The sequence below is a fragment of the Pleurodeles waltl genome, chromosome 3_1, assembly GCF_031143425.1.
Source record: "Pleurodeles waltl isolate 20211129_DDA chromosome 3_1, aPleWal1.hap1.20221129, whole genome shotgun sequence".
NCBI classification, from domain to species: Eukaryota; Metazoa; Chordata; class Amphibia; order Caudata; family Salamandridae; genus Pleurodeles; species Pleurodeles waltl.
The window spans coordinates 832803314-832830640 of NC_090440.1; the positions used below are offsets into that span (position 1 = coordinate 832803314).

Below are 27327 nucleotides of genomic sequence, written 5' to 3' on the forward strand. Positions count from 1 at the left end.
ATTCCCTTAAACACCCAGTTAACATGATGTGATGTTTATAATGGAATACCCAAAGAACACTAACATTTGTCTGTTATGGTAAGCTACACAATCCATAACTCACACCTTCACCCTAATCGGTTCGGTTTTAGAAACTAATTCAGAACAAAGAAAACCACTACAGACACTGTCAATTCAGGGGATCTCATGCATTACTTCTGCAGTTTAAAAGTTAGTGTTTGACTGTGGTTTGAAATAGAGGTAGAGTTAATGTAAGGCTAAGAGTTAGATGTTGGTTTAGGTGTAGGATTTGAGTTAGCGTCCTTGACTATCAAAAAGGAGAATGTTTTCTAAAGTTACGTTTTGGGTTATAGTGAGGGTTAAAATTAGGCACATGAAAAACTAATAGGGTTAAGTTACTAGTTAGAGTTAGGGTTAACCTTAAGTTTAGGTGAAATATTAGAGTATGTTCATGGGATAGGGCATGGGTTAAATTTAAAGTATATTTAGGACAAGATTTAACTTCAGGGTGTATTTAGGGTAAGGTTTAGTGTTAGGTGTGGTAAAGGTGTGTAAAAGCTGCTACAAACTGTCCATTTTCAATGCAAAATTCATTGTAGGAATGTTATTGTAGCAGACACACTAATGTTAATTAAAAATCTGTTGTTGAGGTTTTAATGTGGAGATTCTTTGTAATGTACTCACTGTAACTATTTTCCTATGTACTTGTTAATTTTGAGCGCTCCGCTGCCTTTATCATACGTTTGCACTCCAGATACCTAAATACGTGCAGATTATGCACATTGTTACATTGGTCATAGATTGCTTTTTTAGTTAGTGCATGCATTACCTTCACCTTTATTAGAATGAAGAATTACTGTTTACTAGCTCAGATATATGTTAATCATATTGCATTTCATTAGAGTGTGTTGATCAGTGTTGACCAACGAATACAAGTTACACTTTCATAAGTATCTTGTTGAATGCTCATTAATTAGAAACATATAGTTCGATGGCATCTGTCGCTGTAGATACACATGTTCTGCATAGCTCGCCATCTGGTGTTGGGTCGGAGTGTTACAAGTTGTTTTTCTTCGAAGAAGTGTTTTCGAGTCACGGGACCGAGTGACTCCTCCTTCTGTGCTCATTGCGCATGGGCGTCGACTCCATCTTCGATTGTTTTCTTTCCGCCATCGGGTTCGGACGTGTTCCTGTCGCTCCGAGTTTCGGAACGGAAAGATAGCTAAAAACGGAAGATTTTCGATGGTATCGTTGCGATCCGGTTCGAGATAAACACATACGACGACGCATTGAACATCGAAGCGCTTCGGTGCCCTTCGGGGTAGATTTCGGCACCCCGTCGGGGCCTAGTCGGCCCGACCGCGTGGAGAACAACGCCGATGGAACGGACCCCGTTTCGATTCTGCCCTGAATGCCACAACAAATACCCATATACGGACCAACACTCGGTCTGTAACCTGTGCCTGTCACCCGAGCACAGCGAAGAATCCTGTGAGGCCTGTTGGGCGTTCCGGTCCCGAAAAAAACTCTGCGCGACCGTCGAGCGAGAAGACTGCAGATGGCGTCCACGCCGAAAGAGCATCGACAGTTCGAGGCAGAAGAGGAACAGGAGGAATCCTTTTCCATCCATGATTCAGGATCCGACGAACTCGACGATCCAAAAACTGTGAGTAAGACGTCGAGATCAGAACATAAAAAAGTCAAAAAGGCCCAGGGGACGCCACTGCCAACAGGCCATGGCTCAACCCAAATTTCCGGTGACCAACAATCGGCACCGAAAAAGGCCCACTCAGTGTCGAGATCGTCCAACTCTGGTCGAGACACCGGCACGCAGCCTCCTCGGGACCGAGAGAGTGCTAAAGAAAAGCATCGACACCGAGAGTTCGGTGCCGACACGGATCGACGCCGAGACAGTGGCGCCGAAGACTATCGAGCCCAAGAATTTTCGGCACAAAAGAAAAGGAAGGTTACCTCGGAGCCGAAAAAGCAAACAACAGGGTTTTCGGAGCCGAAAAAAGCATCAGCAGACCCAGCTTCAGGCTCCTATACTGAAGAACAATCAATGTCTTCACAAATGAAAAAACACAGATTTGAACAAGAACTGCAATCCACTGAAGTGGATCACACGCAACAGCGTATCTTTATTCAACAGGGGACAGGGAAAATCAGTACCCTTCCACCTGTTAAAAGAAAGAGGACACTTCAGTATATAGCACTAGAGGCTCCTCAGCAACAAGCAGCAAAGAAGGTAACACCTCCTCCCTCTCCTCCCTCTCCTCCACCGGTAACTCCTGATTCGCCAACGTACACCCCGTCACATTCCCCAGCTCACACCGCCATGAGCCACGATGACCAAGATAAAGACGCGTGGGACTTGTACGATGCACCAGTGTCTGATAACAGCCCAGACACATACCCAACTAGGCCATCACCACCTGAAGACAGCACAGCCTATTCACAAGTGGTGGCTAGAGCAGCACAGTTCCATAATGTGGAACTACACTCCGAACAGGTCGAGGATGACTTTTTATTTAACACCCTCTTCTCCACCCACAGCTCCTACCAAAGCCTGCCTATGCTCCCGGGTATGCTACGCCATGCAAAAGAGATCTTCAAGGAGCCAGTTAAAAGTAGGGCAGTAACGCCTAGAGTGGACAAAAAGTATAAGGCGCCTCCTACAGACCCTGTATTCATCACCTCTCAGCTGCCACCAGATTCTGTGGTGGTAGGGGCTGCCAGAAAAAGGGCAAATTCACACACTTCTGGGGATGCACCTCCCCCAGATAAAGAAAGCAGAAAGTTCGATGCAGCCGGGAAGAGGGTCGCTGTCCAAGCAGCAAACCAGTGGCGCATCGCAAACTCACAAGCGCTGTTAGCGCGCTACGACAGAGCTCACTGGGATGAGATGCAGCATCTCATTGAACATCTCCCAAAAGATCTACAAAAAAGAGCAAAACAGGTTGTTGAGGAGGGTCAAAACATTTCCAACAACCAAATACGCTCCTCTATGGACGCAGCAGACACAGCTGCAAGGACCATTAACACGTCTGTTACCATCCGTAGGCACGCATGGCTCAGAACGTCTGGATTCAAGCCAGAAATTCAGCAGGCAGTACTTAACATGCCAGTAAACGAGAAACTTCTGTTCGGTCCGGAGGTCGACACAGCCATAGAAAAGCTCAAAAAGGACACTGACACTGCCAAGGCCATGGGCGCACTCTACTCCCCGGAGAGCAGAGGATCTTATACCACCTTCCGCAAAACACCTTTTAGAGGAGGGTTTCGGGGTCAGGCCACACATGCTACTACCTCACAGTCCGCACCGTCCACCTACCAGGGACAATACAGGGGAAGCTTTCGGGGCCAGTATAGAGGAGGGCAATTCCCTAGGAATAGAGGGAAATTTCAAAGCCCCAAAACCACTACCAACAAGCAGTGACTCACACATCACTCACCCCCCCCACACAACACCAGTGGGGGGAAGGATAGGTCACTATTACAAAGCATGGGAGGAAATAACTACAGACACATGGGTCCTAGCAATTATCCAACATGGTTATTGCATAGAATTCCTGCAATTCCCTCCAAACATACCACCAAAATCACAGAATTTATCAAAACACCATTCAGAGCTTCTAGAGATAGAAGTTCAAGCACTATTGCAAAAAAATGCAATAGAATTAGTACCAAACACACAAATAAACACAGGAGTTTATTCACTGTACTTCTTGATACCAAAAAAGGACAAAACACTGAGACCAATTCTAGACCTCAGAGTAGTAAACACATTCATCAAATCAGACCACTTTCACATGGTCACACTACAAGAAGTGTTACCATTGCTCAAAAAACACAACTACATGACAACCCTAGACCTCAAAGACGCATATTTCCATATACCAATACATCAATCACACAGAAAATATCTAAGGTTTGTATTCAAAGGAATACATTACCAATTCAAAGTATTGCCTTTTGGTTTAACAACCGCTCCAAGAGTATTCACAAAATGCCTAGCAGTAGTCGCTGCACACATCAGAAGGCAGCAAATACATGTATTCCCGTATCTAGACGACTGGCTAATCAAAACCAATTCGCTCACACAATGCTCAAACCACACAAATCAAGTCATACAAACCCTCTACAAACTAGGGTTCACCGTCAACTTTGCAAAATCCAACATTCAGCCAAGCAAAGTACAGCAATATCTAGGAGCCATAATAGACACAACAAAAGGAGTAGCAACGCCAACTCCACAAAGAATTCACAATTTCAACAAAGTCATTCAACACATGTCTCCAAATCAAACAATACAAGCAAGGACAATACTACAACTCCTAGGCATGATGTCCTCGTACATAGCCATTGTCCCGAACGCAAGACTGCACATGAGGCCCTTACAACAGTGCCTAGCCTCACAGTGGTCTCAAGCACAGGGTCACCTTCTAGATCTGGTGTTAATAGACCGCCAAACTTACCTCTCCCTTCTATGGTGGGACAGTATAAATTTAAACAAAGGGCGGCCTTTCCAAGACCCAGTGCCACAGTACGTAATAACAACAGATGCTTCCATGACAGGGTGGGGAGCACATCTCAATCAACACAACATACGAGAACAATGGAACATACATCAAACAAAACTGCATATAAATCACCTAGAATTATTAGCAGTTTTTCAAGCACTAAAAGCTTTCCAACCAATCATAATCCACAAATACATCCTTGTCAAAACAGACAACATGACAACGATGTATTATCTAAACAAACAAGGAGGAACACATTCAACGCAGTTAAGCTTATTAGCGCAAAACATATGGAAATGGGCAATTCACCATCAAATTCGCCTAATAGCACAGTTTATTCCAGGGATCCAGAATCAACTGGCAGACAATCTCTCTCGAGATCACCAACAGGTCCACGAATGGGAAATTCACCCACAAATTCTGAACACCTACTTCACACTCTGGGGAACACCTCAAATAGACTTATTTGCAACAAAAGAGAACGCAAAATGCCAAAACTTCGCGTCCAGATACCCACACAAGCAGTCCCAAGGCAATGCCCTATGGATGAACTGGTCAGGAATATTTGCTTACGCTTTTGATCCTCTCCCTCTCCTTCCTTATCTAGTAAACAAATTGAGTCAAAACAAACTCAAACTCATTTTAATAGCACCAACTTGGGCAAGACAACCCTGGTACACAACACTGCTAGATCTTTCTGTAGTACCCCACATCAAACTGCCCAACAAACCAGATCTGTTAACGCAACACAACCAACAGATCAGACACCCAGATCCAGCATCGCTGAATCTAGCAATCTGGCTCCTGAAATCCTAGAATTCGGACACTTACAACTTAGCCAAGAGTGTATGGAAGTCATAAAGCAGGCCAGAAGGCCATCCACTAGACACTGCTACGCAAGTAAGTGGAAAAGATTTGTTTGTTACTGCCATCATAATCAGATACAACCACTACACGCAACTCCAAAAGATATAGTAAATTACTTGCTCCATTTACAAAAAGCAAAGTTAGCCTTCTCTTCTATCAAAATACACCTTGCAGCAATATCTGCTTACCTGCAAACTACCTATTCAACTTCCTTGTATAGGATACCAGTCATCAAAGCATTCATAGAAGGTCTTAAAAGAATTATACCACCAAGAACACCACCTGTTCCTTCATGGAACCTAAACGTTGTCCTAACAAGACTCATGGGCCCACCTTTTGAACCCATGCACTCTTGCGGAATACAATTCCTAACCTGGAAAGTTGCCTTTCTCATCGCCATTACATCTCTAAGAAGAGTAAGTGAAATTCAAGCGTTTACAACACAAGAACCTTTTATACAAATACACAAAAATAAGGTCGTCCTACGACCTAATCCAAAATTTTTACCAAAGGTTATTTCACCGTTCCATCTAAATCAAACGGTAGAACTACCAGTTTTCTTCCCACAGCCAGATTCTGTGGCTGAGAGAGCACTACATACATTAGATGTCAAAAGAGCATTAATGTACTACATTGATAGAACAAAGAACATCAGAAAGACTAAACAGCTATTTATTGCATTCCAAAAACCTCATGCAGGTAACCCAATATCAAAACAAGGTATAGCCAGATGGATAGTTAAATGCATCCAAATCTGCTACCTTAAAGCAAAAAGACAACTGCCCATTACTCCCAGGGCACATTCAACAAGGAAAAAAGGTGCTTCAATGGCCTTTTTAGGAAACATCCCAATGCATGAAATATGTAAGGCAGCCACATGGTCTACGCCTCACACATTCACCAAACACTACTGTATAGATGTGCTATCCGCACAACAAGCTACAGTAGGTCAAGCTGTATTAAGAACTCTAGTTCAAACAACTTCTACTCCTACAGGCTAAACCACCGCTTTTGGGGAAATAACTGCTTACTAGTCTATGCAGAACATGTATATCTACAGCGACAGATGCCATCGAACTGAAAATGTCACTTACCCAGTGTACATCTGTTTGTGGCATCAGTCGCTGAGATTCACATGTGCCCACCCACCTCCCCGGAAGCCTGTAGCAGTTCAGAAGTTACCTTCAATTTTGTACATTTGTATATATATTATTTAAACATTTAATACGTACATACTTACACATTTCATTGCGCGGGCACTATTACTACAGTACAACTCCTACCTCACCCTCTGCGGGGAAAACAATCGAAGATGGAGTCGACGCCCATGCGCAATGAGCACAGAAGGAGGAGTCACTCGGTCCCGTGACTCGAAAACACTTCTTCGAAGAAAAACAACTTGTAACACTCCGACCCAACACCAGATGGCGAGCTATGCAGAACATGTGAATCTCAGCGACTGATGCCACGAGCAGATGTACACTGGGTAAGTGACATTTTCATTACTTGCATACCATGCATAGATCAGACAATTTGAAGATATCCACAGTGTGTTCTTTCCTGTTGCGTTTGTTAGCACATTGATTATCCTCTATCTATCCATATTGATTATCTTCTAGCTGTCCATAGTGTTGTTATTATTACCAGATAGTAAAATCTTACATAACGTATCACATATCATCTGTATTGTGATGAACAATAAACACATATATATTTAATTGTATTTCACAAATGCTTACCAAAAATGATATATCTAGTGGTTTTCTTCTGACTACAGCTTATCCAGTAATGGAAGCCATATCATGTGAACCGGTTAAGCCAGAACTCGAAAAGCAGCTGGTACTTATATCCAAGATTCATTCCTTTTATCCAAGTTCTATCAATATTACCTGGTGGAAAAATGATGAGCTTCTACCCACGTCTGGAATACGCAACTTTGAAGAAGATCAGATTGATACGAATGGTAACAGTGTTTTTGTCATATGGAGCCACTGTGATATGTGCCTTACTTTGGAGGATAGAGGGAAGAAACTTGTTTGCCGCGTGGAGCATGAGACTCTGTCAGAGCCAATGGAATCAGAATATATTCTTCATGAAATAGGTAATGTGAATAGCAGCATTTTCCTTTTCTTGCTTTTGGAAGCATGAACATCCGGAATGAAAGAATGGTGAATCTATGCCATTTTATCACATGCAGAAATATTGCTTCTTCAGAAAATACATTTTGTGAAACTATCACCATTTACAGATATATAAGATATATTGCCCCTTCCTTCACATTTATCTTTGAGATTTGTATTTTTCCACAGTACTATGCTGTGACTTTCTGAAACCAGATTTTTAAATTAAAAACATATTGCTCAGTTTGTGTTCCTCCAGCGTTATCCCTCCTCAATAGAAGTTTGATTGATACCTTGTTTAAACAGTAGTGTTTTGTAAAGTGTTCATATCAGTGATACAGCCAACTCAGAATGGCCTGGTGGATGCAGCTGGCATAGCATCTTTGATGGATAGGAACTGCCTATGTCTGGTGTCAGAGCTGGTGTGTGTGCAGTTTCAGTAACAGCCCTAGAATAGTGGCATCACCTGTGAGAAGGATGCATAAATTCATCCACACTTACGATGTAATATTTCGGTCCGATTCCAGAACCTTCCCGTTTTCTTCACTAATGTATTTAAAACATTGTTTCTATTTTAACTTGCTTAGGGTAGAGATACTTGGATGCTGCATAGTGCAAGTCTGCCTGGCAGGGAAAAGAGCACTGAACCATGGTCTCACTGGAATACTGAAATATCCTGTCATAAACACAGGACCTAGAATATTTAAAGGTTATTTCAGTAATTCACCAAACGCCAGGTCATCATCTGGTTTAGGGTCATGTATCATTTTCTAAGTCACCTATTTTCTTGAAATTACCGGCGGGCATATGAGCCACCACCTTCATAAAATAGGCAATGCTTTCCCATTTTAGTTCTCATCTCTTAAAAAGCCATAAAACGAATTTATTTGGTATTCATAAATTTAGCTGGAAAAGTGCAGTCCCTGCTCCACTCTGGTTTGCATCATTTTTCCATTCAGAATGTATCTTGTAAACATATAGTTTCACATTTGTGACATTCCACTCAGGCACTGCCCCCAGTCAGCCAACATTACATGACATTAGTCATTACCCAGTTTCTTATTTGCTCCCCTGCTTTTTTACTTGACTAGCTAGTGTCCTAGGTGCGGCGCCTTTATTGTTCTTTAGGTATTCCATATACTGTAGCTATTTTGTTGAATCTTTTTTGAGTTACCATCAGACAGGCTCAGCTTTGCATAGCTGATTTGATTCATGGTCTCTTTTGGTCCCTTCCCGCCTTTCCTTGAAAAACACCCCTGTCTTTTGTCATTGGCCCTCTAGTGGTATTTGTTAGGCCATTTCCTGTATCCAATTATAAGCTTATCATACACGGTTATTTCAAGAATTACTCATCATGTTTTAAGTGAATTAAAAATACATGTTTGATTTGTGAATGTATCCTTTTAAGTATCTTTAACAGTAGCTCTTTTTTACTGGGGTGTCCTGTGTTTTCTGGATTCCCCAATGTCTCCTATTCCCCAGGCCTTTTATAGATATCAGAACCGACGACAATTGCATATGCGCTACGAGAATTTATGTCTTTTTATGGCCAAGAGAATTCATGTTCATTAACATATCAAACATTTGTCACTCACTATTTTGCATTAATTTTCTGCTTTTTCTTTCACTGCAGGCTTGCACTTCTAGTTGCTTTGTCTTTCTTCCGTTCTACCCCTTAATCTATTTTTACAGCTTATGAAGTAAATGTGTTAAATTGAGGGTTGTGCTGTTTCTGTTTTCCTAGTCAACCACGAGCAACATGTCTTGATTTCACTGCAGTAAACGCTATTTTTGCAAAGTTCCCAAAGAAAATAATCCCCTTATCGCATTTGGCACCTGCCTTACTTTACATTGCTCTTCACTCGTTTTGATGGCCTGGTGTGGGTGCTAATCACACACTAGAGAATTTTAAACAAACTACTATCCCAGGTGTAAGCGGTCAGACCTTTTACAAAGTGTTTTCTGTCTCCCTTTCTCATTTCCTTCTGTTCCTCATTTTATTCCCCTTCATTTGTCTTCCTCGTATACATTTCGTGCTTTACCACATGCATCTGACCACATTTCTCTGGCATTTATGTCTACCTTCTTTTGTTTCATTTGCCTGATCATAATGTGGCACTACCAGATTTATAATATGTAGCTGGTCATATCCCTTCCCTTAAATATTCGACTCTGTCCTTCAAATGGCAGTAGTTTGAGACTTTACAAACCTGGCTTTACTGGTTCCCCAACTTTCTCCTTTTTCATTTCTATAGATGGTCAGGAAGCCTTCTTTTATTACTCCAGTCCAGGCCTTCCTTCCTTCTCAGAAGTCTTTCCTCTTGGTTTGATTAGCTTGCTATGCTTCTGTGCTACAGTGAATCTTTTTGTTGTGCGGTTTTTTTCACCAAAGGTGGAATAAAAAGAGGGTTCTTTATTTTAATGTATGACTTGGGCACCCATCCTTGATGTACAGCGGGTACACTTTTATAACTAAACCCGAATTATATCTTCCTCTTAACCTTAACCGAATCTCCTCTGTGGAGTCATCAATGTTAACTGTATCAGTAGAGAGTAATGGATTGCTTTTGTTAGTGTCCTAAAGGTCTGGACCGGAATGGAGTATCCCTCTCTTTCTCTTTCAATGGCAGCACACTTTCATGCTCTCTCTACCTGCCCCCTCAAAAATATTTGGCTTGGAAGATGAACACTTTGAATATGTTTTTGACATTCTATTGATGGAGACAAAAGTTTCTTAATTAAATATTCTTTTCACTGATTTATCTCCCACCTCTCTATGATTTTCAGACAATTTACCTGCTTTGACCATAAATATGCACTAAATGTGAACATAACTACCTGCCATGCATTCCTGTGTGCAGTTTGTAAGGTTTAAATGACACAGATTCCTTTAATTGTATTGTTTTCGTATTTTAAAACAGCTATGGCTCCGAAGATTGGTGCTATTCAGTGTTACCCTACAGTGCCTGAACCAGGAAAGGAGCTGACTCTATCATGTGAGATCAACAGATATTTCCCAAAGGAGATTCAAGCACAGTGGTACAGAGGCAACATACGGATTGATAAGGCTCATGTGGAAAAGAAGGAGAGATCTGTTGATGATGTTTACGAGATGACTTCCACAGTCAAGTTCACACCCACTATTGCTGATCACCAAATGGAATTGAGACTGGAGGTTTGCCATTCGACTATTTCCAAAGAACCTATTGCAGAGAGATTAATTCTTCTGTTTCCAGGTATGAAATAATTTCCAAAGCAACATTAACATTTTGAGTAGTGTACTGCATGTAGTGCTTGTTAAGTAAACAGGGCTCCAGAACTTTTTTCTTTGTATGTGTTAAGCTACAGCATGTAGTGTGAGCCATGTGTGGAGCCCCATTCTGGAGATACAGCATCCTCATGTGAAGTACTGACTGGTAGTTGCTTCTGTTGAGACGTTCAGTCCTTGTGCAAGCAACAGGATGAGTTGAGGCTCATCCAAGTCAAAAGTGATCGTTCCTACTAGGGTTCACATTCAATGCCGTCCTGTGGCTTTAGCTAATGCCTGAGTAATGTTATACCTAGATTATTAAACTAAGCTTTCCTGATTGTCTTCAGAGACAACTACTGAATCATCATTGTATTTACATGTTTATGTGCCCCTCTCTTCTACTTCATTTGCTTAGGTGTTTTGCATCGCTATCCTCACGCTGCTATCAGTTTACTTCTGTGTAAGGGTTTGAGACTGCAGAATACCTGATTCTGTCCTTAGTGATCAACAGCAGCATTATATTTTCCTCCTACAACAATATGATGGTGGGTAAATTAGGGTGTTCCCATTATAGTCTTACACTGTGTATATGTGTGATGTATATCCCCCTTAATGACCATCAAAGCATGCAGTAGACAATAGCATAAATGCTATCATAAAGTGGCATTTCTTGTGACATCACATATTTTACCACTGACTTAATCAGGTAAACCATTGAAGACTCTCAGCATCTCCAAACCCAGAGATGGGCCTGGCATGTGGATGCACCCAGCAGTATTGACATACAAGGCCTACCTTCAGCCAGGCCCTGCAACCAGCACCACTTCCCTTACGGCCTGCTAGACCTACCATCAGTAGTGAATGTTCATGCTTCCCACAATCACAGTCCTGTAATTCTTCTGCAGCTCCTGGAGGCCTGTAGTGGTTGGTTGGTTTTGGCCTACTGAGTTGTAAGGTCCTCAATGCCTTCTGGACAGTTTGCTTCTCCCGCAGAATTGCTTCCATCAGTGTGCCATCACTGGACTTCCTGGTCAGGAGTATCATTTGCTGCATTCTCACATGCTCCCTCTTTCCTAGGTTATAGTAGCAACAATTTATATTGTTTCATCCCCACTCTAATAGCACAGCAATGTGTAGTTTTGTCGCTGGTACAATGCTTCTATATACAGGTACAGAGAGAGTTTCCTTCATGAAGTTTTGATGAAGATGTTTAGGGGGGCTATCATTTGCTGGTGGAATGTTAGGACCAACAAATTAAGGACCAACAAAGTTGTAGTTTTCTTCAAAAATCGGAATCCTGAGGTTGGACTTTTTCCCTTTTGTAGGGTCATCCCCAATCTTTTTGCTTCCTTCTCCTAATTTTTCTGAACTGTTTTTGTTGGCTTTAAGACACTGAGCAGTTTACCACTGCTAACCAGTGCTAAAGTGCATATGCTCTCTGTGTAAATTGTATTGTTGATTGACTTATCCATGATTGGCATATTTGATTTACCAGTAAGTCCCTAGTACAGTGCACTAGAGGTGCCCAGGGCCTGTAAATCAAATGCTACTAGTGGGCCTGCAGCACTGGTTGTGCCGCCCACATTAGCAGCCCTGTAAACATGGCTCAGACCTGCCACTGCAGTCTCTTTGTGTGCAGTTTTAAACTGCCAATTCAACTTGGCAAGTGTACCCACTTGCCAGGCCTAAACCTTCCTTTTTATACATGTAAGGCACCCCCAAGGTAGGCCCTAGGTAGCCCCATGGGCAGGGTGCAGTGTATGTTAAAGGTGGGACATGTACTTATGTCTTTTACATGTCCTAACAGTGAAATACTGCCAAATTTGTTTTTAACTGTTGCAAGGCCTATCTCTCTCATAGAGTAACATGAAGGCTACCTTTAAATATTATTAAAGTATAGATTCCCTTTGGGAGCAGATAGAAATGTGGAGTTTAGGGTCTATGTGGTCACAATTTAAAAATACATCTTTTAGTGAAGTTGTTTTTAGACTGTGTGTTTGAAAATGGCACTTTTAGAAAGTAGGCATTTTCTTGCTTAATCCATTCTGTGACTCTGCCTGTTTGTGGACTATCTGTCTGGGTCAGTTTGAATGTTGGGCTATTTGCACCTCTCTGTAGACAGTGGGACAAAGGGAGCTGGGGTGTAGCCTGCATATCCTGATGAGCCATCTGTGCTGGGGGAGAGGGGAGGAGTGGTCACTCACACCTGAAAGGGCTGTGCCTGCCCTCACACAATACAGTCTCCAACCCCCTGGAGTGTGCCTGGGGCCTGGCCTGGGCAAGGCAGTATCCCACAAACAAGAAAGACTTTCCTTCAAAGTAGGCCTACTTCAAAGGCAGAAAGGGGTATAAGAAGAGCACCCAAAACCCCTGAAAATTAGATCACTTCTGGAATCAAGAGGAACCTCTGTCAAGGAGTTGCTGCTTCTGCCTGTGAAAGGGGACAAAGACTGAACTTTTCGATATATTCCTGCTTGAGGAGAATCTCCAAGGGCGTGGACTGAGCTTGTCCACTGTTCTGAAGTCTCAGGGCTATCAAAACTTCCCCTACCAGCACCTGGACTCTCTGTTGAGAATCCTACCCTGCCAAGTAGTGCCCTATCCAGTCCCTGGACCCTCGAAAGGAGAAGCTGGTGAAAGTCCAAGAAAACCGACTTCGGACGACTCCGGACCAACGCTGCTGCTGAATCCCGTGACACCGCCTGCAACCAACTCCGTGGTCCTCGCTGGAGTGCGACAACCCTCACAGGCCCGACACCACTGCAGCCCCCCGAAGTCCATGATTCTGTGGAAGCCACTGCACCACGTTGTGACCGTCTCCGCCTGAAGTGTGCGGATTCAACGCTTCACACTGACGCCGCCTCAGCTCTACCGCTCAGCAGGAAGGACCCTACGCCTCTTCGTGGTGCCTCCGCTCCTTCGCCCTGCAGCACCAGAATCGACGCCACCTCAGATCCAGCGATGCCGCAATACCTGACTTCACGCACCAACTTGGTCTCACAGTTTACTAAGCTACTGTACCTGGGGGTCTGCGGGACTCCGTGCCCAGTGCCATTGGCGTCAGATTGTTGGGAACGACTCCGTCACGACACCGTGTTATCACCTCATTGAAGCATTTTTTTTTCTAAGCACTATTTTTTTGTTTAATCTTTAGAAATTCATAACTTGACTTGTGTATGTCGGGGTTTTCTCATTTTGGTCTTGTTTTGATCAGATAAATATTTTCTATTTTTCTGACCTGTGTTGTGTCATTTTGTAGTGTTTTCACTGAATTACTGTGTGTGTTGGTACAAACAGTTTAAACATTGCTTCTCAAATTAGGCCTGCCTGCTCGTGCCAAGCTACCACGGAGGTGAGCGGGGTTAACTGAGTGTGATTCTCCTTTACCCTGACTAGAGTGAGGGTCCTTCCTTGGACAGGGGGTAACCTGATTGCCAACCAAAGACCCCATTTCTAACACTGAGTCAGTCATAGAAGGAGACATTTGTGATAACTACCTTTCAAGGCTTTAAGGCATTTCACTGTTGAGGGGAAGATAAGACTGTAGGAAAGTACCTTCTTGCCTGGCATGTTATCCCCATTTTTAGATGCATGTCAGGTTGTTTTTGCCTGTCTCACTGGGATCCTGCTAGCCAGGACCCCAGTGCTCATAGTTTGTGGCCTGAATGTGTATACCTGTGTAGTGACTAACTGTGTCACTGAGGCTCTGCTAATCAGAACCTCAGTGCTTATGCTCTCTCTGTCTTTAAATATGTGACTATAGGCTAGTGACCACTTTTACCAATTTCAACTGGCACACTGGAACACCCTTATAATTCCCTAGTATATGGTACGTTGGTACCCAGGGTATTGGGGTTCCAAGAGACCCTATGGGCTGCAGCATTTCTTTTGCCACCCATAGGGAGCTCAGACAACCCTTTACAGAGGACTGCCACTGCAGCCTGAGTGAAATAACACACGCGTTATTTCACAGCCATTTTCACTGCACTAAAGTAACTTATAAGTTAGTTTTTTTAGTTTAGTTTAGTTTTTTAGATTTATAGAGCGCATAGTTACCCAAGGGCATCCCAGCGCTAATAGCAGCAGAAATCACGTACAGACGAGAAAACAAAAGTTAGTTACGAAAAATAATGGTTTTAAGTTTTTTCCTGAAGAGTTGCTCTGAAGATTCATGGCGGAGCTCCAAGGGAAGGGCATTCCAGAGACAAGCAGCCTTACCAGAGAAGGAGTTGCTACCCCAGGCTCTCATTGACCGAAAAATGTGGACATACCTAAGAGAGGAAGACCGTAAGCTCCTAGATGGAGTATATAGAAAAATCCGTTTTCTTAAAAAAGTTGGACCCCTACCATGTAGGGCCCTGTGAACGATACAAAGAGATTTAAAATGAATCCTCTCCTTGATGGGGAGCCAGTGAAGGGTAGAAATAGGTGGTTTGGCAGAGGAATATTTTGGTAGCTGAATAAGAAGCCTGGCTGCTGCATTTTGCACTCTCTGCAGCTTCTTTATTACGTGAAGCGGAGAGCTAAGGAACAAGGAGTTTCCGTAGTCAAGCCGGGAAAGAATTAAAGCTTGGATAAGAATACTTCTGGCGGTGGGAGGAAGAAGGGTGAGAATCTTCCTACATGCACGTAGGAGACCGAAACAGGTGGAGGAAACTTTATTGGCTTGAGAATCCATGGTAAGCCGAGGATCGAGCCACACGCCCAAACTCTTAACCTGTGTTTTCGGGGGGGGGAAGATTGTTAAAAGTATCTGAGAATGATGAAAGAGGGAAGGCAGGGGAACCATTGCCTTCGACCAAAACTTCCGACTTCCCATCACTAAATTTAAGTTTGGATTCGATCATCCAATTAGTGATATCCCTCATACAGCGGGAGAGGTTATCCACAGACGAGTCTCCAGAGCTGGAGAGAAACACCACCAATTGAGTGTCGTCTGCATAAGTGACCAGTGAGAGGTTGTGAGGAGCGATCACTTTGGCTAACAGGGACAAGTAAACATTAAAAAGAGCGGGACTAAGAGAGGAGCCCTGAGGGACTCCACAGGTCAATGGGAAAATATCAGAGAAAAAAGTGCGGTCCAAAACTTGAAAGGATCTACCTTTGAGAAAAGAATAGAGCCAAGTCAAAGAAGATCCTCCTACCCCTATTTCAGAAAGTCTGTAGCAAAGGAGATCATGATCGACCGTGTCGAAGGCTGCACTAAGGTCAAGCAAGATGATAGCCACATGAGTCCCTTGATCTAGGAGCTGACGAGCCGACTCAGTTACAGTAAGAAGGGCCGACTCAGTGCTATGCAAGCTCTAAAGCCCATTTGGGTGGGATGTAAGAGCTCATGGCTCTCAAGATAACAGGTTAGTTCAGAATTCACATGCTTCTCCAGGATCTTGGCGGTAAATGGAAGGAGGGCAATGGGTCTGTAATTTTCTGGTAGGGTAGGGTCAAGTTTGGGTTTCTTCAGGAGAGGCTTAATAACAGCATGTTTAAGAGTCTGAGGAAGGGAACCAGAAGATAGAGAATAGTTCAGAATTTTAGTGAGCGGAGGAACAATAGTATCCGATACCCGTAGAAGAACAGAAGGAGGGGCAGAGTCCAAGGGAGAGCCTGATTTAATTTTGGACAAAAGGTCGTCAGTTATCACATCAGTGAGAGGGGTGAAAGTTGTTAATGAGACTCCCTTAGAAAGAAAATCTAAGGCCTGGTGAGTAGGGAGCAGATTCAATGAGGTGGGGAACCCAGAGTATATACTGGTGATTTTATCCTGGAAATATGATGCCAGTAGATTACTGTGGGTGACAGAAGCTTCAATCATGGGGGCAGATGTGGAAAGTATAGTGAGTTCTTTAAAAATGTGAAAGATTTCTTTCTGGGGGCATGAGGAATTTTAAATTTTTTCACCGTAATAGGTGGACTGGGCAATTTTGATATTGTGGTGGTATACTCTGATAGCCTGTCTATATAGTTCTTTCACCACTTTTTGCAGTTCTTCCTAAGTTCAAGAAGGAAGGGAGAAAACCAAGGTTTGGGTTTATGGGAAGATTTTTTTACTCTAGGTTTAATGGGCAGAATGACATCCAAGGAGGATAGAATCCATTTATCAAATGAATCTGCTGATTCTGGAACAAGAGAATTATTGGTTGTACAAAGGGCCCGGAGGGCACTACGCCATTCCTCTGGGTCCAATTTTGACCAGATATGCCCAGACGTTGAAGAGCTATGGGGCTTTTCCTGAATAACATCATAAGGGAAAATGAAGGATAGAAGGGAGTGATCAGTCCATATTAGTGGCAAAGGGGGAGCAGCCGTCAGGTTAGCAATATTACTAAAAATAAGATCTAGCGTATGGCCTTTCAGGTGCATAGGGCCAATTGCGTGCTGGGTTAATTGAAGTGCCGCAAGGGAAGTTACTAATAATTTGGCTGAGGGGCAGTCCAATTTATCAATTTATCAAGGTGAATGTTAAAATCTCCTAGAATAGTTAGATTAGATAAGTCACCTTAATGTCTAACCTTCACTTGGTGAAGGTTAGGTGCAAAGTTACTAAATGTGAGGGCACCCTTGCACTAGCAAAGGTGCCCTCACATAGTTCAGGGTCATTTCCCCAGACTTTGTGAGTGTGGGGACACCATTACACGCGTGCATTACATATAGGTCAATACCTATATGTAGCTTCACAATGGTAACTCCGAACATGGCCATGTAACATGTCTAAGATCATGGAATTGTCCCCCCATGCCAAATCTGGTATTAAGGAGCCAATTCCATGCATTCCTGGGGCTCCACTATGGACCCCACGTACTGCAAAAGCAGCTCTCTGGAGTTTTCTCTGCAGCTACTGCTGCTGCCACCCCACAGACAGGGTTCTGCCCTCCTGGGGTCTGGGCAGCCCAGTCCCAGGAAGGCAGAACAAAGAATTTCCTCTGAGCGAGGGTGTTACACCCTCACCCTTTGGAAATAGGTGTTAAAGGCTGGGGAGGGGTAGCCTCTCCCAGCCTCTGGAAATGCTTTGAAGGGCACAGATGGTGCCCATCTTACATAAGACATTCTACACCGGTTTAGGGAACCCCCAGTCCCTGCTCTGGCACGAAACTGGATAAAGGAAAGGGGAGTGACCACTCCCCTGTCCATCACCACCCCAGGGGTGGTGCCCAGAGCTCCTCCAGTGTGTCCCAGACCTCTGCCATCTTGTTTCCAGAGGTGTGAGAGCAGTGCCCATAGGTGACGTCAGGGACCCCTCCTGATAGGTGCTTACCTGACTAGGTGGCCAGTCCTCCTCTGAGGGCTATTTAGGATCTCTCCAGTGGGCTTTTCCTCAGATAACAACTTGCAAGAATTCACCAGAGTTCCTCTGCACTTCTCTCTTCGACTTTGGCCAAGGATCGACACATGACTGCTCCAGGATGCCTCCAAAACTGCAACAAAGTAGCAAGAAGAATACCAGTGACATTATAGCGCCTAATCCTGCTGGCTTTCTCAACTGTTTCCTGGTGGTGCATGCTCTGGGGGCTGCCTGCCTTCACCCTGCACTGGAAGCCACGAAGAACTCTCCACTGAGTCGACAGAATCTTCCCCCTACTTCAGCAGGCACCAACCTTCAGCTTCACCAGTACTCTGGGACCCCACTCATCCTGACGAGCGTGGCCCCTGGAACACAGGTGGTAGACCCAAGTGACCCAGACTGTCCAATGGTCCAACTGTCCAAATTTGGAGGAGGTAAGTCCTTGCCTCCCCTCTCCAGACAGTAATCCTGTGCACTGCATAATCTGCAGCTACAAGGGCTTGTGTGCACATTTCCAAGAAATCCTGCATACACAGCCGAGCCTAGGTCCCCAGCACTCTGTCCTGCAATGCTCAGCTCCCTGAGTTGATCTCCGGTGTCGTGAGACCTCATTTTGCAGTGTTGAGACAACCACATTGTTCAGACTTCTTGAACCCGTGTTCAAAGATTTCTGCGTGTGCTTCCTTCTTGTCCGTGGGCTCTCTACGTTGCTGAGGGCCCCCTCTGTCTCCTCTTCCAAGTGGCGACATCCTGGTCCTTCCTGGGCCCGGGCAATATCCTTTTTCTCTAACTGCGAATCTTGCAGCTAGCAAGGCTTGTTTGCGGTATTTTGCCAAGGAAACAACTCTGCATCCTCCAGCACCCCGTGAGACATCTTCTGCACAAAGGAGAAGTTCCTAGCTCCTTTCGTTGTTGCAGAATCTTCAGCTTCTTCCACCCTGAGGCAGCCATTTTGCACATTCATTCGGGGTTTAGTGGGCTCCTGCCCCCCTGAACACTTTCGTGACTCTTGGACTTTGTCCCCTTCCTTTGCAGGTCCTCATATCCAGGAACCCGTCTTCAGTGCTTTGCAGTCTGTTGTGGTCTTTGCAAAATCTCTTATCACGACTTTAGTGTGTTTCTAGGGAAATAGTAGTACATTACTCCTACTTTCCAGGGTCTTCGAGTGGGGTATCTGCGACACCCTTAGTGTTTTCTTAAACTCCCAGCGACTCTCTACACACTACACCAGCCTAGGGGTCCATTCGTGGTTTGCATTCCACTTTCTTAGTATATGGTTTGTGTTGCCCCTAGGCCTATTGCTTCCTATTGTGTTTTACAGTGATTGCACTACTTTCTGGCTGTGTTACTTACCTGATTTGGTTTTCTGTGTATATTTTGTGTATTTTACTTACCTCCTAAGGGAGTATACCCTGTGAGATATTTTTGCACATTGTCACTAAAATAACGTACCTTTATTTTTAGTAACTCTGAGTATTGTCTTTCCTATGATATAGTACCTGTATCATATAAGTGGTATAGTAGGAGCTTTGCATGTCTCCTAGTTCAGCCTTGGCTGCTCTGGTATAGATACCTCTAGCAGCCTAAGCTGCTAGAACACTACTACTCTACTAATAAGGGATAACTGGACCTGGCACAAGGTGTAAGTACCATTGGTACCCACTATAAGTCAGGCCAGCCTCCTACAAAGACGACTAAATATCCAATTGAGGTGTTTCATACCCATAAAACCTACACCCACATGTGTGGCTAGTCACAGTCCCATCCAGAAACCTATAGATGTGTGTGTGACTGTGAGGGTAGGGCAATAGGCACATGGTGTACCTGGGAGCCGCTTCCTGTATGCAGAGCCTACTAGGCACTGCCTGTACCCAGCATTACCTGTAGACAAGTACAGACCACGCTTAATAGCATTACTGAATGCCACATCTTGTTTCAGAGCCTGCTCAATCATGTCCTGGGGGTTTCTGGAGTAAAGCGTGAAAGATGTGACCAAAAGACACTCATGCTGCTCCAACACCCATTGAGCATTAGCCTAAAGGTTTGCCAGGTTACTCAAGTGGCTGGAGACTGGATGTGGTGTGTGGCAGACAACCAAGTTTGGTTCCCTGTGAAAATGGATATAACCATATTTGCATTTTAAACTCTTGACTTAGACTAACGACATCAGTTGGCAATGAGACATAGAATAGGATTGGGGGTCTGACTATATGCCCATTGTTAAAAAAACAATGGATGACAGTTTTACTCTCACCCGTGCAGGAACCATCTTCCTTTTGTTTCAACTGCATGTCTTTGCAGCACTTGACAAGGCGTACCATAGCACTTTTCTGGCCAACCTAAAGGAGAAGGGCTGAGTACATGAAATGCTGATTTGTTCATCGTGTTTCTTCCTGATTTGACAAAGTTAGTGCTGTTCTGGCATTTTTCTTCCTTTACCTCTGCAAAGTTGTATGGAGTACACAATGGTCTGGTCTTTGCCATTAAAGGCAAACATCTGTTTGACCTTTCCCCCAGGTCAGGTTTATCACAGACACATGGCTGTACTGTCTTTTACGAATAACATGAAGCTTCCATTATAGTTGATGGGCAACTTGGTCGGTATGAATACCTTCTGATTTCTGCTAATGAAAAGTTGGATAGATGGAAACAGCTCATGATTCCCAAAAAAGAGGGCCTGGTGCAGTGTGGCTGCAGAAAGATTGTTGGAATGTGTTGTCCTCGCTCATTTCCTGCTTCTGGCCTCTGATGGGCAGGGGTTGCTTAGTGGGGAGAGCTCTCAAGGCAAGCTGGTGCCCATGGCATGCAGAGCTGAAGGAGATAGAGGTCCATTGTTAAGAGGATGGTTAGGGGGCAGATTTCCCAGGAAAAAAACAGCAGTGACAAGGGGTGGTGCATGTGGTTTCTGCTGGAAAGCTGGACCACGAATTCTCTGCAGACCTATGTTGCTACTTCCATGCATATCAGAGTACCCCACCTGTTCTGATCTGCCCCAGTTTACCACATTTGCAGCCATAAATAAAGAATAGGTCTGGGCATGGGGCCAAGTATGGAGCCAAGCAAGGCACTGAGTGTTCTGCTTTTCCCCTTTAACTCCTTTCTCTCCCTACTACAAGCACTACTGAATAGCACCTCTGGGTCGAAATAGCATGGGCTGTTTTTTTTTGTGTGCACTATTCAGCAATGCCCCTTTGTCCCATTATGTGCTGCACTGTTGTGATTCACTCTGAGACACTGAGATGCTTCAGTTCAACCATCCATTTCAAGATAATTTAATCCTGGATTGTGACATAAAAAGACAAGACCACTGGAGATAAAAGACAGAACACCAGCTTTGGAAAATGGCCCTCACTGAAGGGTCACCCAAAGCTTTTTTTCATTTTACCCTCCATTTTTTCCTGAATTTGTTTATGTTGGCCTGAGGGCTCTGAGTACTTTACCACTGCTGACCAATGCTAAAGTGCATGTGCTCTCTCCTTTAAACATGGTAACATTGGCTCATACCCTATTGACCCATTTAATTAACCTGTAAGCACCACATGTGCCCAGGACCTGTAAATTAAATGCTACTAGTGGCTTTGCAGAACTGATTGTGCCACCCACACAAGTAGCCCTTTAGACATGTCTCAGGCCTGCCACTGCAGGGCTGTTACTGCAGGACTGTTATGGCATTTAAACCCTTTGCCAAGCCTTAAACTCCCCTTTTATTACACATTTGTCACCCTAAGGTAGGCCCTAGATAGGCAATAGCATAAGTAAAAGCTAGGGCATGTACGTTTAAGTTTTGCATGTCATAGTAGTGAAAAACACTCAAATTAGTTTTTTACTGCTGTGAGACCTACTCCTATCATTGGTTAACATTGGGAATTCCTTATTACACTTTTAAGCTGTAATTCCTGCTTGAGAAGGGATAGCTATGCCATGTTTAATGTAATTGAATTGAAAATTATTTTTTGCAGTGGGAGTCAAAGGCTACACTTCCCCCTTGAGGCCAGAAATTTCTTGTTATATTTACATACCCTGGTCCTGGGGTTACTGGGTTGGCCTCATTTTCTTTGAAACTTTAAAAAAGTGGACATTTCTGCATGCCTGTAGCCTGTCTTCAATACACACCCGGGGTAGGTGACTGCTATACTTTGTGCATTCCCTCTATAGACAGCCACAAACACAGGAAGGTTAGGTGTATCTGAGTGTCCATCTGCACTCATCGGCATTCTAATCGCTCTTTCTGGGCAGGAAGGGCAGGAGGGGATGACACAGCTGAATAGGCAGTCCCCACACAAAGGGCTGATTACCCCCTACTGAACGTCTGGAGCCAGGGGCTGTGGAAGAAAATATATTTGTGGACTTCAAAGACCCTTCTTTGGAAGGCCGGGCGCGTAGGAGCTCCTGTCATGCTCTGCGGCTGAACACCGGCTCAGGAAGGACACACGCTTGAAGGCAGACGTGTTTATGCCGGCGCCGCGTTATTGAAACACGGAAAGACAGTTTGGATTCCTCTCCCCCTGCTGTTCACCGCTTGCCATTTGGACTCTTCCATCTGTGGGTCCTGCCCTGCCAAGTGGCGCCAGTCCAGTCCTTGAAAGTGGGTTCTGCCGCTATGTTTGCCGTCACTGCGCTGATCGGAACCACCACATCTCTCCTCAATGCCTTACTGCTGAGGACGGGAACTTCCCATCACTGATTGTGCGGCCCAAGATCGATGCATCAACATCAGCCCCAGCGCATCACCTTCACATTGCCGGCTGTGCAGCTTGATAATGACGCATCGCCTTCGTAGCATAGGGTTTGGCACCACACCTCAAGGATATCGCATCAGCGACTGCATGGCTCGATGACAATGCATTCCCAATTACGCAGATTGGAACTGAAGCATCATCTTCGCATTGGCCCTCCTGCTCCTTGCACCGGGCGTTCAATGTTGACGCAACCCTCCAAACAAGGTGCTCTTTTAGCGGGACATGTTTGGTCCATGTAGCCGGCCCACGCTCCATCACGGTTGGGCTGAACTTTTGAATTTATCCTAGTCTAGCGCAATCAGATAGCCCAGTTTGCCACTTTAGGCTTTTAATTTCTACAATTGGAGATAGCCTTTAAAAATTCATATATTGACTTCTACTTATTGGATTTTTGACACTTGGTCTTGTTTTGTTCCTTAAATTAAGATCTATTTTTCAGACGTGGTGTGGATTATTTTTGTTTCGTGTGTTCACTGTTTTACTGTATTAAGTGTTGCACAAATTCTTTACAAATTACCTCTTATGTTAAGCCTGACTGCTCTGTCCCAAGTTACCAAAGGGTGAGCACAGGTTAATTTAGGGTGAATCTGACTTACCCTGACCAGAGTGGTGGTCCCTGCTTGAACAGGGTGCATACCTCTGCCAACTAAAGACCCCATTTCTAATAAGCATATACACAGGCGCACCCATTCAATGCTTGCGTGCATGAATACACATAGGCTCATAGATACACACGCGCACTGAACATTAAAAGAAAGCTAAAATTACTAAACTGGAGTAGTGCTCTCAAGTTGTGGGAGGGATGCCTCTTAGAGTTGGGACTGCTGCCTCGTTTTATTGGCAGCCAATTCACAGTTCTTGAGAGATGCTGATCCCACCCATTCTGCAGTGAGGTGTCATTGATAGACCCTCGGTACTGGGCACTAGCGGACTGACGTGCTACGGTCTGTGACATGCCTTGTTGTCATGAGGGGGAGGACCTTTAGGCGCTTTGCAAAGTAGAGGATGACACACCCACAGGGCTGTGAAATCCTCAGCCTAGCAAAGTTTAACTCCGGCAGCCAGGTGCATATGCATTTAGTGCATTTTTAGCAACTTTCTTCCTAACCGAACACAAAGTGTGACTATCAGGCTACCTTTGCTCAGCCTGACAGGCACTCTTTATGTCTGTAAAGAAGTAGGGTCAAGGGGCCTCTCTGCCTTTAAGGATGTGCCGATCCTGTATTTTACTCCTTCTTAATTACCCCCACCGTCCTCCAGCTCCACTGATCAATGTAGCAAGGTCCATATGGGGTTGGGCATGTTTTCCTAAAACCTGTTTATAAGCTGTAGTAAAAGAAGTCTACTGCTCATTAATTGGAATTGTACAGTACCCGTCCCATTATAGGTCCGAAACCAGTTTGAACAAGCTCTGGCAATAGACAACCGAAAGGAAACACAGTCTCTATTCTGGTTCACTGTTCACCAAATTCTGTCTAGCTATTTCAAATTGGGATTAAAAACCCATCTTCTTTAGGTTTCAGATCAGTAAGTAGCAATACATAACGGAGGCTGGGGGACTATACAAACCCCTGAGACAAAATGTCCCCTCCTGATTTCAAATGGATCTTACAGCTGCCCTCTTGCCCACTTTTACCCCTTCATGAATAGGTTCCCTCACCCCTTTTCTTTCCTGGCACTGCCTTTCTGTATGCTTTTCTGCCCCATGTCCAAGTCTGAGAGGTTTCCCTTCTAGCAAGTGGGTGCATATCTTCTGCCACCATCTCTTGGAAACTACTAATATTTTCTAATAATTCTGTTTTAGTGCCATAACTCACTTCCAGTAAGACTTTTACCTCTTCGTTTGAAATCCAAGTCAGGTTTTTAGTTTCCCAATAACCTCAAAGCTCTCGTTTCTGTGTATTTGATGTGACCCTATCTTTCTAAAATGCAACTCTACCTTGTGAGATGTAAATCTCAGTGTTTTCATGCATGTGATGCTTCCATCATCTCTACATTATGTAACCATTCCTATGCATTTGATGCATCCCATGCCTACATGAATATCATGTAAACTTTCCTTGTAAGATTTAGGCTTTTGTAGTGAAGGCAGTGTGTAGCCTAATGTAAATAAACTTGAAAACTTGAGACTTGGACGCTTAGGAACTGGTTATAGCTCAGTTTTTTTTTTAATGGAGGTGAATTAATTTATGGTCGGGCCCAATTTATCTCATAGCAATTTTTTTAGACCACATCGACATTCTTTGGTAAAAGTTGGTAGTATGGCTACAAAGTGACCTGTATTCTAAGCGGCCTACCAAAAAAGGAAACAATACAGTGTCTCTATTTTGCGGAGATCCTTATATTTGCTGTTGATAGCTAAGAGAATAAACTTTAATCTGGTCCGTTATGTGGACTGGCCTTTAGATTATTAACCTGCCCCTTCTTTCTGGAGCTCTGTTTGGAATGTTGAGGGCAGTATTGATTCAGGCAGGCTTGAGTACAGTGGCAGACCCACTAAGCATGGTGTACGTTTTTGTGGCCTTAGGGAGTTCAGAAGATGGCTAATGTTATGTATGTTGGGAATTCTCATTAAACCATTATACGCTGCCTGTGATGTTTGGTGATGTAAGTTATTAGTTGCTGGCCTTGCGCAAGTGGTGAGTGCATGGGCAAATTGGGTGTGATTCTGTGTAGTTGAAATTCCGGAAGGCAGTAGGTGAAAGGTGTGAGGGGAGAATGGTAGGTGTTAAGGGTTTCATTGTGAGTTACGGCAGCGAGTTGCAGTAACTTGGCAAGAGTGATTTAGACAGTCTCATTCAGGGTTCCTCTTTCTTTAGTGAGAGGCAGTCTCCAGATATCTGCTATGTAGCCTTATCTGTTTCCACTTTGTAACGTTGGAGAGATGTCTATGAAAATAAGTCTAAATCATTAGACTTTTTGTTAGCTCCTGGTAAACATTTGCGTCTAAACATCCATCAAAATAAGAAGGGACACATTCAGTTTTACACAAATTAAGGCTTGACGTACAGTTTGGCAGATGCAGACGGGTTACTCTATCATCAAATTACTTTATTTGGGTCTTAAACAACCTTAAAAGTATAGTACAAACACGATAAAACCACAAAAATATAACAACTGGTTAAAAAGAAGAGTCAAATTCTCCTCATCGCCCATCTAGGGACCAATTCCAGTGGACACCAACCATCCATGGATAGCATTGTTGATGTGCGAAGTGAGAGACACCATAAATAAAGACCACAGGGTTGTCAGCGTCCAAATATAGATTTTGTGCGAGAGTCCAAGAACTCAAAAATATTCTAATTACAGCCTCAAATTCATCATGATCATCAAATCTTTAATCAGCCAGATTATGACCATAAAAGAGAATTCGAGACAGTTTAAAACATACAATTTCATACCAAAACATGTAGCTGAGTCAGCAGTAATTCATAATTACGCATTCCAGCATCATTAATCATAACAACCACATTTACAAAGAGGCTGGCAATAGCTCTGGTCAAACGCCTATATTAAATATACAAATATAAAGATGAAACATACACAAAATTAGCTAAAAGACCAAACATTTTATTAAAGCACCAGCAAATACCCTTAAGAAACTATGTAGATAGACAGCATAAAATTGCCCATATCCCCGGCTACCGCTTCATTGACTTTCTTCATTTCACAGCGGCTTCAAAGAAGCAGCTTACTTTCGGCATATTTGATGGTTGTTCAACAATTTTAACTGGAATAGCGCCTCTCTGTATTTGCAGTGCCCCAGCGTGTTTAGCAAAGGTATGAGGAAATATCTGAACTGGAGATTACAATTTTTACAAAAGACTTAGGGGGTCATTTTGAGGCTGGCGGTCCGAGACCGCCAGGGCTAAAATGACGGAAGCACCGCCAACAGGCTGGCGGTGCTTCCTGGCCTATTATGACCGCGGCGGTAGCGCCGCGGTCGCACCACTGGGGCCGGCGGTTTCCCGCTGTTTTAGCCCCGGCGGTGACAATCCGCCAAGGCAGCGCTGCAAGCAGCGCTGCCCTGGGGATTATGACCCCCCTACCGCCAGCCTGTTTCTGGCGGTTTGCACCGCCAGGAAGAGGCTGGCGGTAAGGGGTGTCCTGGGGCCCCTGGGGGCCCCTGCACTGCCCATGCCACTGGGCATTTTTCTTCTTTTTTTTTCCTTTTTTCAATTTTTATTAACGCCGGGCGCGTAGGAGCTCCTGTCATGCTCTGCGGCTGAACACCGGCTCAGGAAGGACACACGCTTGAAGGCAGACGTGTTTATGCCGGCACCGCGTTATTGAAACACGGAAAGACAGTTTGGATTCCTCTCCCCCTGCTGTTCGCCGCTTGCCATTTGGACTCTTCCATCTGTGGGTCTTGCCCTGCCAAGTGGTGCCAGTCCAGTCCTTGAAAGTGGGTTCTGCCGCTATGTTTGCCATCACTGCGCTGATCGGAACCACCACATCTCTCCTCAATGCCTTACTGCTGAGGACGGGAACTTCCCATCACTGATTGCGCAGCCCAAGATCGATGCATCAACATCAGCCCCAGCGCATC

The 27327-nt window shown here is 44.2% G+C and overlaps 1 protein-coding gene across 2 annotated transcripts in view; it reads left to right on the top strand.

Annotated features, from left to right (window-relative positions):
- The window catches only part of LOC138284672 (uncharacterized), a 215988-nt gene that overhangs the window by 164985 nt on the left and 23676 nt on the right, over positions 1-27327 (top strand). For both annotated transcript variants that reach the window (XM_069223739.1, XM_069223740.1), the window contains 2 exons: positions 7168-7491; positions 10432-10746. In XM_069223739.1, coding sequence (XP_069079840.1) covers positions 7168-7491; positions 10432-10746 — 639 coding nt within the window. The remainder of the gene's footprint in view (positions 1-7167; positions 7492-10431; positions 10747-27327) is intronic.